General features: G+C 44.3%; 1 protein-coding gene across 2 annotated transcripts in view; it reads right to left on the bottom strand.

Moving 5' to 3' along the window:
* Positions 1–14,779, bottom strand: part of TEX11 (testis expressed 11) — a 963,534-nt gene extending 948,755 nt beyond the window's left edge. For both annotated transcript variants that reach the window (XM_075835681.1, XM_075835680.1), the window contains exons 1-2: positions 14,694–14,779; positions 1,743–1,787 (exon numbers count right to left, since the gene is read on the bottom strand). In XM_075835681.1, coding sequence (XP_075691796.1) covers positions 1,743–1,776 — 34 coding nt within the window. In that variant the 5' untranslated portion in view covers positions 1,777–1,787; positions 14,694–14,779. The remainder of the gene's footprint in view (positions 1–1,742; positions 1,788–14,693) is intronic.
* Between the last annotated feature and the right edge of the window lie 1,505 nt (positions 14,780–16,284).

Below are 16,284 nucleotides of genomic sequence, written 5' to 3' on the forward strand. Positions count from 1 at the left end.
AGGGAAGAAATTTCACAAACTGTTGCAGCAGTGATATCCTATAACAGAACCACGCTCAAATTCAGTGAGCTCTTTCGAACGACCCCTTCTTTCATCAAATGTATTTAAGGGCAGACTGCATGGCTAGGTGCTTTATTTTATACATCTGTGGCAATGGGACTAACGCCTCAATGCACACGATCGTTGTGTGCCAGCCGAGTCCTGTCAGTGATCTGCGGAAAGATAGAACATGTCCTATCTTTCCACGGATCGGAGAATCGGGTCTTGTTTTCACAGCCGCGATTAAATCGCTAAAGTGAATGGGTCTGTGAAAATGGATGGCACTCGTCGTGTGCAACTGCACCAAATGAAACACCTGAATACAATGAATATATTGACGTGTGTCCTAATATTTTGTCTATATAGTGTATATCACTTGACTCTTATTGTATTTTAAGACTATGTTCATTTCTCCTGCATTGTATGGAAATCTCAGTAAAAAAAATGCTTTTAAAAAATAAATGTTTTTCCTGTAAAAAAATTAAATGTTATGGTCAAATGTTGAAATATAAAAAAAACTGACACATATTTTGTATCACCGCATCTGTAATAAACATACTATAAAATGATCACATTATTTATCTTGTGCGGTGTAAGCTGTAAGAAATAACAACGGAAAAACAATGCCAGAAGTAATGTTTTTTGTTAAAGGTTATATAAACCTTTGAAAGGGATTTTTTATTTCTTTTAATAAAAAGTTCAATCAGTGTGTTTGGCACAACTTTATTAATTCGTTTTTATTTTAAAATTCTTTTTACTTTTTTAGATACAGCTGTTCTGTACTCTGCATACAGAGCAGCTGTATCTTACGCTGAATCCTGACATGCAGGATCCACCTGTTTTCCATCATATCTAAGTTCATAAGTTCATGCAGGACCTGCTGACACTGAACCCGTTAGTTCCGCGGGACTGACAGATTCAGGTCTTAGCGAATGATACAGCTGCTCTATATCCACAATACAGAGCAGCTGTATCTCAAAAAGTAAAGAGTTTTTAATAAAAACTAATTATAAAATTTCACCAAACACACTGATTGACCCTTTTATTTAAAAAATCCCTTTCAAAGATGTACATAGCCTTTAATCCTGCTTTCCAAAAAATGTATACAGCTCAGAAAAATAAAAATGTTATGGAAGTCAGAATATAGCAACATAAAAACACATTTCTTTTAAATGTTTTTTTTGTGAAAAAGAAAAACATTAAAAAGAACCATATAAATTTGGTATCTCCATAATCGTACTGACCTGCATAATAACAAAAACATGAAATTTATACCGCATGGTAAATACCGTAAAAATAAAACCCAAAAACTATTTCGGTATATCCATTTTTTTTTAATCTACTACCACCCTAAAAAAAGTTATATAATACCTTATATATACCCACAAATGGTGCCATTAAATTATACATCTTGTCTCATAAAAAACAAGTGCTCATATGGCTAAGTCGATGGAAAAACAAAAAAAAGCTATGGCATTTATCTATAAATTGGTTTTGATAGTAACATTGAGCAGTACACAGATCCCTTGGGTGCCAAATGAAAATGAAAGTGGTCCAACACTTTGCACGATTATTTAGTGTGCATTCTAGTAGAATAACTTCAAAATGACAAAAAACATTTTCTTTTCATGGGCAGTATTGGAATGTTAAATTTCTCTTTCGTTGTTACTATACATGTGTTACTTTATTGAGTGTTGTGTTACCTGTTAATTCTATAAGCCAATTTTCTTCTTCCATTGTGGTCAGTCCTAAAAAACAATAAAAAAATAAAAATAGGAATCTTGCTCAATACTCATATTGTAAGCTTACATTAGAGATGTGGAGTGAAACGGGAATAAAAAACAGGAAAATAAATGTTACCAAAAGAAACTATTTCAATCTTCTACTCTGCATAAACAAATTATACTCAACTGTGTTAGGCCGGATTCACACGAACGTGTGCGTTTTGCGCACGCAAAAAACGCGGAGTTTTGCGCGTGCAAAAGGTCCATAACAGCTTCGTGTGTCAGCAGCGTATGATGCATGGTTGCGTGATTTTCGCGCAGCCGCCATCATTATGACACTCTGCTTGTATGTTTGTAAACAGAAAAGCACGTGGTGCTTTTCTGTTTTCATTCATAGTTTTTACTGCTGTAGCGCGAATCACGCGCGTCACACGGAAGTGCTTCCGTGTGCTGCGCCTGATTTTCACGCACCCACTGACTTCAATGGGTGCATGATGCGCGAAAAATGCACAAATATAGGACATGTCGTGAGTTTTTCACAGCGGACACGCGCTGCGTGAAAATCACGGACTGTCTGAACTGCCCCATTGACTAACATAGGTCCTTGCAAGTCGCGTGAAAATCACGCGCGTTGCACGGACGTATTATAAGTTCGTCTGAATAAGCCCTTAGGGTGCAGACACGTGTGAAGTATTTGCCTCATTTTTCCACAGCGTAAGAATACGCTACAGAAAACTGTTTGGTGTAAGCCTACAGTGCATTCGGAAAGTCTTCAGACCCTTTCACTTTTTTCACATTTTGTTTGTTGAGGCCTTGTGCTAAAATAAGAAAAATTCTAGCTTTATTTCTCATCATTCTACACTCAATACCCCATAATGTCAAAGGGAACATAGAATTGTAGAACAATTTTGCACATTTATTAAAAACTCAAAAGACTTTCCAAATGCATTGTATATGAAAAATATTCCGCTACACCAGAAATTTAGAAATCTTTTGTAGGGTTGTGGAATATGTTTTTACAAAAATTCTGTGGTGTAATGTCTAAGTGAACATGTGATCTTCCTTTGGGTGTTTTCAGGGGGTTGGGACAAAAAAGCCTGACCATTGAAATTCATCAGTTTTTTTTAACAGCCATGAAAAATGGATGCAAAACAGATGTCAAACGGCCATTAAAAACGGACAGATGGACTGGAAATGGATGAAAATTTGGAGACACACTGATGCAAAATGGCCAGGAAAAACTGACAGTTGATCTGTTTTTAATGGCCATTTTTTTCGTGCGAATGTAGCCTAAATGTTTATTTGCATGTAATTTTTTTTTGCAGTTTTAATGTAATCCTGCTATTTTTGTAATTGGACTGCTGTCAGGGAAAGCGTCAGCGAAGCCAGCGGCGGCTCTCGCAAATATGCCAGTGGCCCTTCCGTCCGCATCACCGCAAGGTGATGGGGTTAGGAGGGGTGCAGCTGGCAATAAAAGTGGCGGAACCCCAGCTACCAGACAAAATGCAATGGAGGTCAATGATACGGAGGGTGCTAGTGAGGCGCCACATGTGGCATCTAGCGCCGCCCCAGAAGAACAGCAGGCACCTGATGATGTGGAGACCTCAAAAGGCATGAACTCTAACTATGTAAAACCGGTAGATAAAAGAAGAAATGTAGTAACCAGCCTGGCTGGAATGGAAGGTGTGGGGAGGAAAAAAAAATTAAATATTAATGTTAATAATAGTGATAGTGATGATGTTGGTGGTAGTAATGTTAATGTAATTAATAGTAGTAGGGGGGTGTCAACCAGTGGCGGGCCGGTTGCTCCTTCCGCCAGAGCGCCCGGCAGGTCGTATGCGGGCGTTGTGGTGGGGGGACCGCCGGCCCACCCATCCTCATCTTCTGGGCCCGGGGACGGCAGTTTGCAACAGTGCCTCCTAGAAGCTTTAAGGGAGGGGAAGCAAACGCTAACAGTAGGGGGAGTGCAGAAGGACCTATCCTTTTGGATAAATAGGTATGGTCTGGATGCCTTCCGAGAGAGACGGGGAGATCAGTGGTCGCTCCCAACAACCGGGCCGGCTGTGGCCAGGAGGAATGTGGTCCGTCTCCAGTGGCGTGGCAATGATGCATGCCCTCCTCGTAAGAGGGTGGTGCTGGAGATGGGCTTCAAGGCGAGTGACATCTACGCCTTGATACATCCTCATGGTACAGCTGAGTTTGACATCAGCTTTGTTCAGCCGGGGGGCCTTGAGGTCTTCTGGGGGAACTATGAGCTGGTGAAGAGCGAGCCCGGCTGGTGAGGGTTTGCTGCGCAAGCAATCTCTCGCCAGAATGGTCTCAGGAAAGTGACCGTTCTTACCCTTAACGAGTCGCTTTCCTGGGTGGACATCATGACCTGGTTGGGAATATATGGTGAGGTAGCAGAGATGCCACGGAAGATCTGCGATGAGTTTGGCATCTGGTCGGGAGCCTGGACGTTTATAGTAAAACATAAGCGTCTGGGGCAGACGGTGTCCCACATACCATCATCTGCTTTCTTGGAAAGAGATCGAATCCTTGTCTTCTACCAGGGGCAGCCGAAGCTGTGTCACCGGTGTGGCGACCCCTCACACTTGAGCCCAAGCTGCACTGTGCAGAAGTGCGCTCATTGTGGGGGGGGGGTAGGCCATCTGGCCGCATCGTGTGGCCAGATTAGGTGTAACCTGTGTGGTGACCTAGGTCACCCTTTCAGTCGGTGTCCGCGCTCAGTCGTCAATGTCTGCTCCAACCCTACGGAGAATGTAAGGAGGGAGGTCTCCGTGGGCGAGGGGGTGGACAGAGACGATAGAGCCCAAGAGCAAAGGACGAACGCCAGGAGGGGACCCCCTTCTCGTCAGAGAAGGGCGGAAAAACGCAGAAGGGAACAAGAGCTGAGGAGGACCCAGGAAACTGGGGACTCCTCTGGCTCGGACCTGGATGCCCCCCAGGATACTGATGCTCTTGGGGAGGCCGTACTGGACGAGGAGATAAGGAGGATAGAGAGAGAGAGCAGAGAGCTGAGGACTCCCAGTCCTCCCACTATGAAAGTGTGGAAGAGGAAGGGAGGTCACAGCCTAAAACAAAACAGGGGACACCGGGTAACATCAAAACAGGGCTAAAAACATCTGGCCCTGCCCCGGCCACGGAAGGCAAAACCTGCACCCCCCTGGTGTGCTCCCCCAACTAATACCGTGTTCTCATGGATATTCCAGCCCCACAGGCCAGGGGGAGAGCACGGTAGGGAGTCTAGGAGTCGTTGAGCCTCCTCTTCTGCAAGGGCCACTGTCCCCGGGGGAGGGGGTCGGCCCGGACCCAGGAGATGAGAATGGGAGGGGGTGGTGGAGGTTATGGACTCCTCAACATCAAAAAAAGGAGGTAAAGAGGGAGAGGGGTCCTCCTCAGAGGAAAAAGCAAGGGGTGGGAAGAAGAAAACCGTCTAACTCAATCATTTATGATGGCGGCACCCACTCCGTTGACGCTGGCATCGATTAACGTTGCCAGCATTAAGTCGGATATGGCTAGATTTGCAGCCTTTGATTTTCTCGGCCGGATTGAAGCTGACATTTTGTTTTTGCAGGAGACCAGACTGTCACTTTTGGCAGAGGTCGTGAAAGCTAGGAGGGAGTGGCGACGTGGGCCCTCCTACTGGTCTCTTGCGGCTGAGCCATATAGCGGGGTGGCAGTACTTTTTACCGCACCGGTCACATACCGGCGGATGATCGAGATAGAAATGGGGCGGTGCTTGATCTTAGATGTCCTCATGAGGGGACAAGAATTAAGACTCATCAACATCTACGGTCCCCAGACGAAGTGGGACCGGAAAAGTCTCTTCATGAGGATTAAGCCCTTCCTTTTTACAGGCCGACAAGTCATTTTTGGAGGGAACTTTAACACTGTCGTTAGGCCCCAAGACAGAGGAGGTTCCAGAAATGTACTGGCCTATGATAGTGTCAAGTTGAATAGAATAGTTAGTGATGCTCGCCTGGAGGACATCCACATTCGGTATACCCCAGGCCACTTGGGGTTCACCTATCACAGTGGTAGTCGTAGGTCCAGAATAGACAGGTTTTTTTTAAAGGAGGACGCCATCTCTTCGGCAGTGTCCGTCGTTGAGGTGGAGTTCTCCGATCACTGTATGATTATGTTTTCTTTGAATGTTGCAGAGTCCCTCCAGATGGGAAGAGGTATATGGAGGCTGAATTCTACTCTCCTGGAAGAAGCAGAGATAAGACAGGCCTTAGAGGATTTTCTTCAGAGCCAGGTACCTTTATTGGATCTAGGTGGTACTAAGTCTGAGTGGTGGGAGGTGTTCAAAGAACGGGTGGCTGAGTTTTTCCGCCAGATCTCGTGCCTCAGGTCCATGAGCAGGTATCGCCTGTATCAAGACATGAAGAGGAAACTAGAACATCTAGTCTCAACCGGAGGTAGCCGTGAGGAAATCTCCGGGGTGAAAGCTCTGCTCAAAAGATGCCAATATGATAGGCACACGTCTTTGGTTCTTGAACGGGATTTCGGGAGGTACCGCTCGCCCGACCCTTACAGGAACTGCAAGATGTCAGTGAGTCGTAAGGTGGTGACAGGACTGGAAGATAGTACAGGCTCCCTGATGAGATCCAAATCAGGGATCCTGGAGGTCATCAGATCCTTTTATTCGCAGCTTTTGGGTGAGCAGGATCTAAACCGAGACGAAATGTCGGCTTTCCTGGCTGAAACCATCCCTGAGCCAGGAGCAGACCCCTCGCTTGGTGTTTTGACAGAGTCGATCAAGGAAGAGGAAGTGATGCTGGCGAATTGATGGGTTGGCCATCAAAAAGTCGCCAGGCCCAGATGGCTTAACATCTGAGTTTTATAAGGCTTTTAAGGGAACCTTAGTTCCCCTCTTGACTGCGGTTTTTAATGAGTGTCTCTCCTCGGGCACTCTGCCAAAGTCAATTGGCAAGTCGGCCTTGATCATTCTTCTCCTTGTTTTTTCTCCTTTAGTCCTTGTGGAAATGAAAAAAAATTAGCTAAACCTACATTTTATTTGAAAAAAAACGTCGATTTTCATTTTCACAGCCTACTTCCAAAAATTTCTGCAAAAAACCTGTGGGGTCAAAATGCTCACTATACCCCTAGATAATTTCCTCAAGGGGTATAGTTTCCAAAATGGGGTCACTTGATGGGGGTTTCCCCTGTTTTGTCCCCTTAGGGGCTTTGCAATTGTGACATGGCCTCCGCAAACCATTCCTGCTAAATTTGAGCTCCAAAAGCCAAATGGTGCTCTTTCCCTTCTAAGCCCTGCCGTGTGTCCAAACAACCGTTTATTACCACAAGTGGGGTATTGTTTTACTCGGGAGAAATTGCTCTACAAATGTTGTGGTGCTTTTTCTACTTTAGTTCTTTTGGAAATTAAATAAATTTGCTAAACCTACATTTTATTTGAAAAAAATGTCGATTTTAATTTTCATGGCCTAGTTCCAAAAATGTTTGCAAAAAAAACTGTGGGTCAAAATGCTTGCTACACCTCTAAATAAATTCCTCGAGGGGTGTAGTTTCCACAATGGGGTCACTTTTGGGGGGTTTCCACTGTTTTAGTTCCACAAGACCTCTTCAAAGCTGACATGGTGCCTAAAATATATTCTAATAAAAAGGAGGCCCAAAATCCACTAGGTGCTACTTTTGCTTCGGAGGCCGGTGCTTCAGTCCAGTAGCACGCTAGGGCCACATGTGGGATATTTCCTAAAGCTGCAGAACCTGGGCAATAAATATTGAGTTGCCTTTCTCTGGTAAAACCTTCTGTGGTACAAAAAAAAATGGATTTAAAATGAACTTCTGGAAAAATATAATGAGCTTTGTAAATTTCACCTCTACTTTGCCTTAATTCCTGCACAATGTCTAAAGGGTTAATAAACTTTCTAAATGCTGTTTTGAATACTTTGAGGGGTGCAGTTTTTAAAATGGGGTGACTTATTGGGGGTTTCTAATATCTAAGGACCTCAAAGCCACTTCACAACTGAACTGGTCCCCTGTAAAAATAGCATTTTGAAATTTTCTTGAAAATGTGAGAAATTGCTGCTAAAGTTCTAAGCCTTGTAACGTCCTAGAAAAATAAAATGATGTTCAAAAAACGATGCTAAAGTAAAGTAGACATATGGGTGATGTTAATTAGCAACATTTTTGTGTGGTATAACTGCCTGTCTTACAAGCAGATACATTTAAATTGAGAAAAATGCTAATTTTTGAAATTTTTCGCAAAATTTGGGTGTTTTTCACAATTAAATACTGAATGTATCGGGCAAATTTTGCCAGTAACCTAAAGTCCAATGTGTCACGAGAAAACAATCTCAGATTCGCTTGGATAGGTAAAAGCATTCCGGAGTTATTACCACATAAAGTGAAACATGTCAGATTTTAAAAATGAGGCTCTGTCAGGAAGGTCAAAAGTGGCCAAAGAGGGAAGGGGTTAATAGTGGATTTTGGGCCTCCTTTTTATTAGAAATATTTTAGGCACCAAACAGGTTTGAAGTGCTCTTGCGGTGCCAAAACAGTGGAAATCCACAAAAAGTGACCCCATTTGGGAAACGACACCCCTTGAGGAAATTATCTAGGGGTATAGTGAGCATTTTGACCCTGCAGGTTTTTTGCAGAAATTATTGGAATTAGGCCGTGAAAATGAAAATCTACATTCTGTCAAAGAAAATGTAGGTTTAGCTATTTTTTTCTAATTTCCACAAGGACTAAAGGAGAAAAAGCACCACAACATTTGTAAAGCAATTTCTCCCAAGTAAAACAATACCCCACATGTGGTAATAAACGGTGAAGCTTAGGAGGGAAAGAGCGCCATTTGGCTTTTGGAGCTCAAATTTAGCAGGAAGGGTTTGCGGAGGCCAGGTCAGATTGGCAAAGCCCCTATGGGACCAAAACAGTGAAAACGCCAAAAAAGTGACTCCGTTGAGAAAACTACACCCCTTGAGGAATCCATCTAGGGGTGTAGTGAGCATTTTGACTCCACAGGTGTTTTATAGATTTTATTAGAATTGGGCAGTGAAAAAAAAAATAAAAATCCTTTTTCTTCAATAAGACGTAACGGCAGGGCTCAGAAGGGAAGGAGTGCCATTTGCTTTTGGAGTACAGATTTTGCTGCATTTGGTTTCTGGTCGCTATGTCACATTTGCAAAGTCCCTGTGGGACCAAAACAGTGGATCCCCCCCAGAAGTGATCCCATTTTGGAAACAATATCCTCAAGGTATTCATCTAGGGGTGTAGTGAGCATGTTAACCCCACAGGTGTTTTGCAGAAATTTGTGTGCACACGATGTGGGAGAGTGAAAATGGGAATTTTTCCTTAGATATGCCAATATGTGGTGCCCAGCTTGTGCCACCATAACATGAAGCTCTCCATTATTATGCGGTGTTTTCCGGTATTAGAAACACCCTACGTGTGGCCCTAATCTTTTGCCTGGACATTCGACAGGGCACAGGAGTGAAAGAGTACCATGTAAAATTGAGGCCTAATTTGGCGACATATAAAGTATTGGTTCACAATTGCAGAGGCTTTGATGTGAAATAATAAAAGAAACCCCTGAGAAGTTACCCCATTTTGGAAATCGCACCCCTCAAGGCATTTATTAAGGGGTGTAGTGAGCATTTTCACCCCACGTGTCTTTTCTATAAATGATTGCGCTGCGGAAGGTACAAATTAAAATCATTCCCTAGATATGCCATTTCAGTGTCAAATATGTAGTGCCCAGCTTGTGCCACTGCGGACACACACCCAAAAATTGTTAAAAGGGTTCTCCCGGGTATTGCAATGCCATATATGTGGAATTAAACAGCTGTTTGGGCACACTGTAGGGCTCAGATGGGTCGGAGCGCCATTTGGCTTTTGGAGCGTGGAATTTGATTGGTAATAGTTTTGTTTGGAGTATCACTGGTGTTTCCGTTTATAATGTGGGGCATATGTGAGCTGTGCAGAGTACATCAGGGGCATAGTTAGGTGGTACAATAATAATAAGGTAAAAAAAATAATAAAATGATCCATAGATATGTGTTACGCTGTGATCGATCCTTTCTGCACAGGCCGGTGTCGCACTGATAAATGTCCTTCCTTATCCCCCTTTTGGTCCACACTCCGCACCTTTGCAGTCTGGGGAATTTTGCCGGGAAAGTGTTGTCCTGGTATAATACGGGCGCCCTCGCTACCAGCAGATCTGTTTGGGCCCTCCCCTTCCTGGTTCCCTAATTTTAGTGCCTTGATACATCACCTTTTGAAACAGAAGAAATGTTCCCCTCGGGCCAGCACAATTGGATATTTTTCTTTCCTGACTTATTGGAGCCTTATCTTATTTTTTCATAGACGTAGTGGTATGAGGGCTTTTTTTTTATGGGACCAGCTGTAGATTTTATTGGTACCATATTGGGGTACATGCGACTTTTTGATCACTTGTTATCCTTTTTTTGTGAGGCAAGGTGACAAAAAAACAGCAATTTTGCCATAGTTTTTTCGTTTTTTTTTTTTATATATACAGCGTTCACCATACGTTATAAACTACATGTTACCTTTTATTCTGCGGGTCAGTACGATTCTGGCGATACCTAATTTATAGAACTTTTTTATAACTTTTTGCACAATAAAATTACTTTTGGAAAGAGAATGTATTTTTTGTGTCGCCATGTTGTAAGAGCCATAACTTTTAATTTTTTTCGTCGATGGAGCTGTGTGAGGGCTTGTTTTTTGCGAGACGAGGTATAGATTTTATAGGTACCATTTTTGGATACATGCGACTTTTTGTTCACTTTTTATTTCAATTTTCGGAAGACACTGACCAAAAAAACAGTAATTATGGCAGTGTTTTTTAGGGGTTGTTTTTTTACGGCGTTCATTGCGCTGGATAAATAACATAATATTTTATAGTTCAGGTCGTTACGGTCGCAGCGATACCAAATATGTATGGCTTATAATTTTTTTCAATTATAAATGACTTGATAAGGGAAAAAGGGTAATTGTGTTTTATTTTATTACTTGAAACTTTTATTGTATGTTTTACAACTTTTATTTTTACCTTTTTTACACTTTTTTTAGTCCCAGTAGGGGACTTGAAGTTCCAACTGTTTGTTTGATGTTCTAATACATTGCACTACCTATGTAGTGCAATGTATTGGAACTGTCAGTTGTTCACTGACAGCAAGCCAATCCGGCTCCGCCTCTGGGCGGTGCCTAATCAGCTTACGTAATGGCAGACAGGAGGCCATTGTTAGGGCTCTTGTTGCCATAGTAGCAGTTGCCAACCTGCCGATTTGCTACAAACCTCTAGGAGGCAGTGATCACAATGGATTGCTGCATCGAAGGGGTTATTGCCAGGAATCGGAGCTAGCTCTGGTTCCTAGCGATAGATCGGGGTGTCCGCTGTAACATACAGCAGACACCCACTGCTGATGACGCCGGCTCAGCTTCTGAGCCGGAAGCTGAGCCGACGCCATCTTGCCGATGGTACCGGAAGCCTCCTGGGCCCCACCGACGACGGGGCATAGGAGGATTCCGTTACTGGCAGACCGGGAGGTAAGTATTAGCCCTCCGATCGCCTTTGCAGCCACTGTCAACCCAGCAATCACGTTTCTGGGGTGCCGGTGGGTACAAACTCCTCACATACTGCGATCTCTATTGAACGCAGCATCTGAGGGGTTAATTGGCCGGATCGGATCGGATGCTAGCTGGCCGATACCTCAGGGTGACAGCTGTAACATACAGCTGTCACCCGGCGGTGATGTCACTGGCTCAGCTCCTGAGCCAGCTTCATCTCCATCACGTACAGTATCGTGAAAAGGCGTTAAGCCACCAGTTTTAATCACGTAATAACTGTACGTGATTGGACGGGAAGGGGTTAATGCAGTTAGTCCTTATCCACACGACAGGGTTTCCCGGCCGGGTGATGGCCGTTCATAAATCGGCCGTCACACGTCTGCATTAGGAACAATAGACCTCTAATAGGGCTATTCACACGACGATTTTTTTTTGACGGCCCGGGAAACCTAGCCGTCAAAAAATGAGACATGCCCTATTTTCCGCCGTTTACCCGGCCGCCCGGCTCCCATAGAAGTCTATGGGGCCGGGTAATACACGGCCATCACCGGAATGTGTCCCGAGTGATGGCCATGTATTCCGTCGCTCGTCCTCTCTCTCCTCCTCCTCACAGTGCAGAGTGCATGTGAGGAGGAGGAGGGTCTTTTTTTGCTCCCTGTAGGAGTCCGAATCCCCAATCCCTGGCCGGGGATTGGGGATTCCGCTACAGGAGAAGTGAGTGACTACACTGTCCATATATGGACACAGCGACGTCATTCACTTCTGAAGCGGAATCCCCGACCCGTGGCCGTGGATTCCGCTACAGGAGAAGTGAGTGACTACACTGTCCATATATGGACATAGTGACGTCACTCACTTCTGCAGTGGAATCACCGACCCTGTGGCCGGGGATTCCGCTACAGAAGAAGTGAGTGACCAAACTGTCCATATATGGACACAGTGACGTCACTCACTTCTGAAGTGGAATTCCCGACCTGTGGCCGTGAATTCCTGTCCAGGAGAAGTCAGTGACTATACACTGTCCATATATTGACATTGAAGTCAGTGACTTCTCCTGGAACGGGGGGATGGGTGCAACCTACAGGGGGCTGTGTGGCATTACCTACAGGGGACTTGGTGGCAGTACCTGCCGGTGGCTGGGTGGCAGTACCTGCAGGGGGCTGGGTGGCAGTACCTGCAGGGGGCTGGGTGGCATTACCTACAGGGGGCTGGGTGGCATTACCTACCAGGGGGGCTGTGGCATTATCTACAGAGGGCTGTGGGGCAACAAATTTAAATGAAATCCATCCAATTTTAAAATGGACAGGGAAAAAAAACGGATGCAAAACGGGTCAAAATCGGCCGTTAAAAACGGCAACACGGCCCGGAACAGAATCGGAACAGATGCAAACCGGTCGGGAAAAATGGCCCAAAACGGCGGACACTCGGACCCTGTCGTGTGAATGAGGCCTTACAGTGAAAAAATGCAATGGCATCGAAAAACGCACCAAATCACTGTAAAACGAATGCGGTTTTAGCCGGACCTCAACCGTGACATCTGAATGGACCCTAAGGGTATAGCACACGTAGCTAAGACAGCATTAAAACTGCATCTAAAAAATGCAAAGATTTTGCCGTACTTGGATGCGTGTTGTTTTTTTACAGTGAAACACATTTACTCTACATTTTTCAAATACAACATGGCCAGATTCACACAGACAGGAGCAAACTCGGACGTGAAAAACTACAGTTTTTCACATCCGATTCACACCCATGCGGTACCTGTTTTCACGGATCCCTCATAGTATATTGAGGGATCCGTGAAAAAAGACGAAAATAGGACATGTCCTATTGTTTCATGTGTCCTTCACACGGACTGTTAAAAAAATGGCTGTGTGAACAGCCCCATTGAAATACATGCATCCGTATGACGGCCGTTAAGAAAATGACAGTAACACGGACGAGATATACGCTCAACTGTATCTTGCCTAACTGCATGATAAACACATGTGAGTTTTTGCAGATGCGTTTTTTAACAGCACCTCAACTGCTACATGTGAATATACGTTTGTTTCCATTTTAAGATGTAGTAGTGGTGTGCCTACCTCTTTGGGTTGGGTTCCCAAGGGTCGCATACGCTGCGTAAAACTACGCAGCGTATCTGACCTAGAACCTGCAGCACTTTCCGTCCGAAAAACCGCACAACATTGTGGTGCAGTTCTTCGGGCAGAATTTCCACTGCAGAAAGCAGCTCTCGGGGAAAAAACAAAGGGTTAACCCTTCTCCCAGTCGTAGTCACGGCGACGCGTCCCTCCATTGACGTGCAATCCGGCCTCCCGAGATGAACGCTGCAGCCCATTTGACCGTTGCAGCCTGTGATTGGCTGCAGAAGACACATGGGATGAAACGTCATCCCAATACGCCGGCCTGGAAGTAGAACAGAAGAAAGCGTCGTTATGACAACGCCAGGGTAATAAGTATAAGCTTTTTTTTTTCTGAGTTGCAACAATTGGCTATTTGTTTTGGGTTTTACATCCCCATTGAATGCAATGGGGGAAACCCGCAACAAAAACGCAGCATAAATTGGCATGCTGTGGATTTAAAATCCACACGGCAGGTTAATTTATGAACGTTTAAGCTGGGGGGTTTTTCCGCATTGTGGGCATCAGATTTTCTAAATGTTTTACATTTTGCTGCTACTATAAGGCCGTGTTCCTACGTAGCGTAAATGCTGAAGAATTTCTGCAACGGAATTCTGTGTGGAAAGTCCGCAGAATTTACATCAGCAGCAAAGTGGATGAGATTCAGAAAATCTCATGCCCACGCTGCGGAAAAAAAAACCAGCGTGAAAGTTAATAACTTGACCTGTGGTGCAGAATTTAAATCCGCAGCATGTCAATTTGTGCTGCATTTTTGTTGATTTTCCCTTGCGGTTTTTCCTCATTGAATTCAAAGGGGATGCAAAACCCACAACAGAAAGCCAAGTGTTGCGACTTTTGCGGCGTATTCGCAGCGATTACGCCGCAAACACAATGTGGCGCGGTTTTCTGAAGGAATGTACTGCGGATTCCAGGTCGGATACGCGGCGTGGTTTTTAGACAGCGTATCCGTTTCGTAGGTCTTAACGCTGCACAGAATTCTGTTGCGGACATTCCACAGCGTTTACGCTACGTTGGGGCCCGGCCTTATAATTCCATGAAATATGGCGCTAGTAATATCCGTTTCCCTCTTTTCTGTATACTATATGAGTTTATCATGGTAAATAAATGCTTTTCAGAAAGTAGATAAATATATTTCTATTTCCCTCCTTTGCCAAATGAATATCTCTTTTTACAGTTCTAAATCCCCTTCCCTAAGTAAGCAGTAAAGTCAGGTATGTATGCGCATAATTACCTCTGTCACAATTCCACTTTGGGTCACTGAGGGATATTCTGACAGGACTTCAGACTAGTACATTTCCTTCCCTCAGATATCTACCACGCAAATGTCTGAGAGAACTCTGCCTAGCAACAGCTGATAACATCAACAGCTCTGATTGGGTGTTTCCCCTCAAACATTTAGAAATGAAAGCTCTGCGGATTTGTCAGTCACTACAATACCTTTTATGTAAATTGCGGAGCGACCTTACGCTGGGCTCTCAACATCTATAGCCAGCCAGAGGCTGACTGCTCAGGGAAAGCGACCGCATAGCTAAATTCTTCCTGCCTGTAGCCTCCACTAGGGGCAGCTTGTTACATACAGACTTCAGCAGTGTGTATTGAGCTCATTGGTAGCTGCGTAAATCTTTAAAAAACAAATTAGTCAGCAGCTCCTAACAAAGTGAAATATATTAGCAGGTGCAAATCTGCGATGCAGAAGCAAACGAATAAAAAGATGCAATATATTAACACACTGCAAGTGCTAAGATATGCAGGCAGCTTACCTTTCACTTTGGCCAGATGTTACATAGCCTACGTACACAGCAGTTAGTTTTTTTCAAAACGTAGCATGTTGTAGGTATGGTATTTTTTCTGGCTTTTTTTTCCCCCACAGGCTTCTCTATAGGGTTTTAAAAATACCAGTTAAAATACCTGCACAAAATGACACTAACAAAACCCCACGGAAAACGCATGTAAAAAAACGCCATTAAAAAAGCTTGAAACGTATGGCAATTTTTACATGCATCTTAAAACCATGAAAAAAATTAAAGAAGGTGTCCTAATAGTATGTTACCGTTAACGAGTTAGTACCGCAAACTATCTTACCAGAGGCGAAGCTAGGGGTTTAGCACAAGGGGGGGTGAAACACATCTGAGTGGGCCGCAACCCAGTGGGTCCCCCACACAGTATAATGACTCAGTGTACTCCACATAATATAATGACCCTATAGCTGCCCCCACACAGGATAATGCCCCTATGGTTGCCCTCACACAGAATAATGCCCCCATAGCTACGCCCACATAGTATAATGACCCTCTTAGTGCCCCCATACATAGTATAATGACCCCTTAGTTGCCCCCACACAGTATAATGACCCCTTAGTGGCTCCCACATAGTATAATGCCCCTCTAGGTGCCCCACACACAAAGGATAATGCCAGTATGGTTGCCCCCACACAGAATAATGCTCCCATAGCTACCACCACATAGTATAATGACCCCTTAGTGCCCCCCACATAATATAATGACTACTTAGTGGCCCCCACACAGTATAATGCTCATATAGCTGTCCCCACACAGTATAATGCCTATATAGTGCCTCTCACACAGTATAATACCTTCATAGCTGCCCACATACAGTATAACACCCCACAGTTGCACGTATACAGTATAATGCCCCATAGCTGCCCCCGCACAGTATGCACAGTATACTGCCCCATAGTTGCCCACATACAGCATAATTCCCCCATAGCTGCCACATACAGTATAATGCCCCATAGCTGCCCTCATACAGTATAATGCGACCATAGCTGCCCCATATAGTATAATGCCCCCATAGCTGCCCCC

The sequence above is a fragment of the Rhinoderma darwinii genome, chromosome 8, assembly GCF_050947455.1.
Source record: "Rhinoderma darwinii isolate aRhiDar2 chromosome 8, aRhiDar2.hap1, whole genome shotgun sequence".
Classification (NCBI taxonomy): Eukaryota; Metazoa; Chordata; class Amphibia; order Anura; family Rhinodermatidae; genus Rhinoderma; species Rhinoderma darwinii.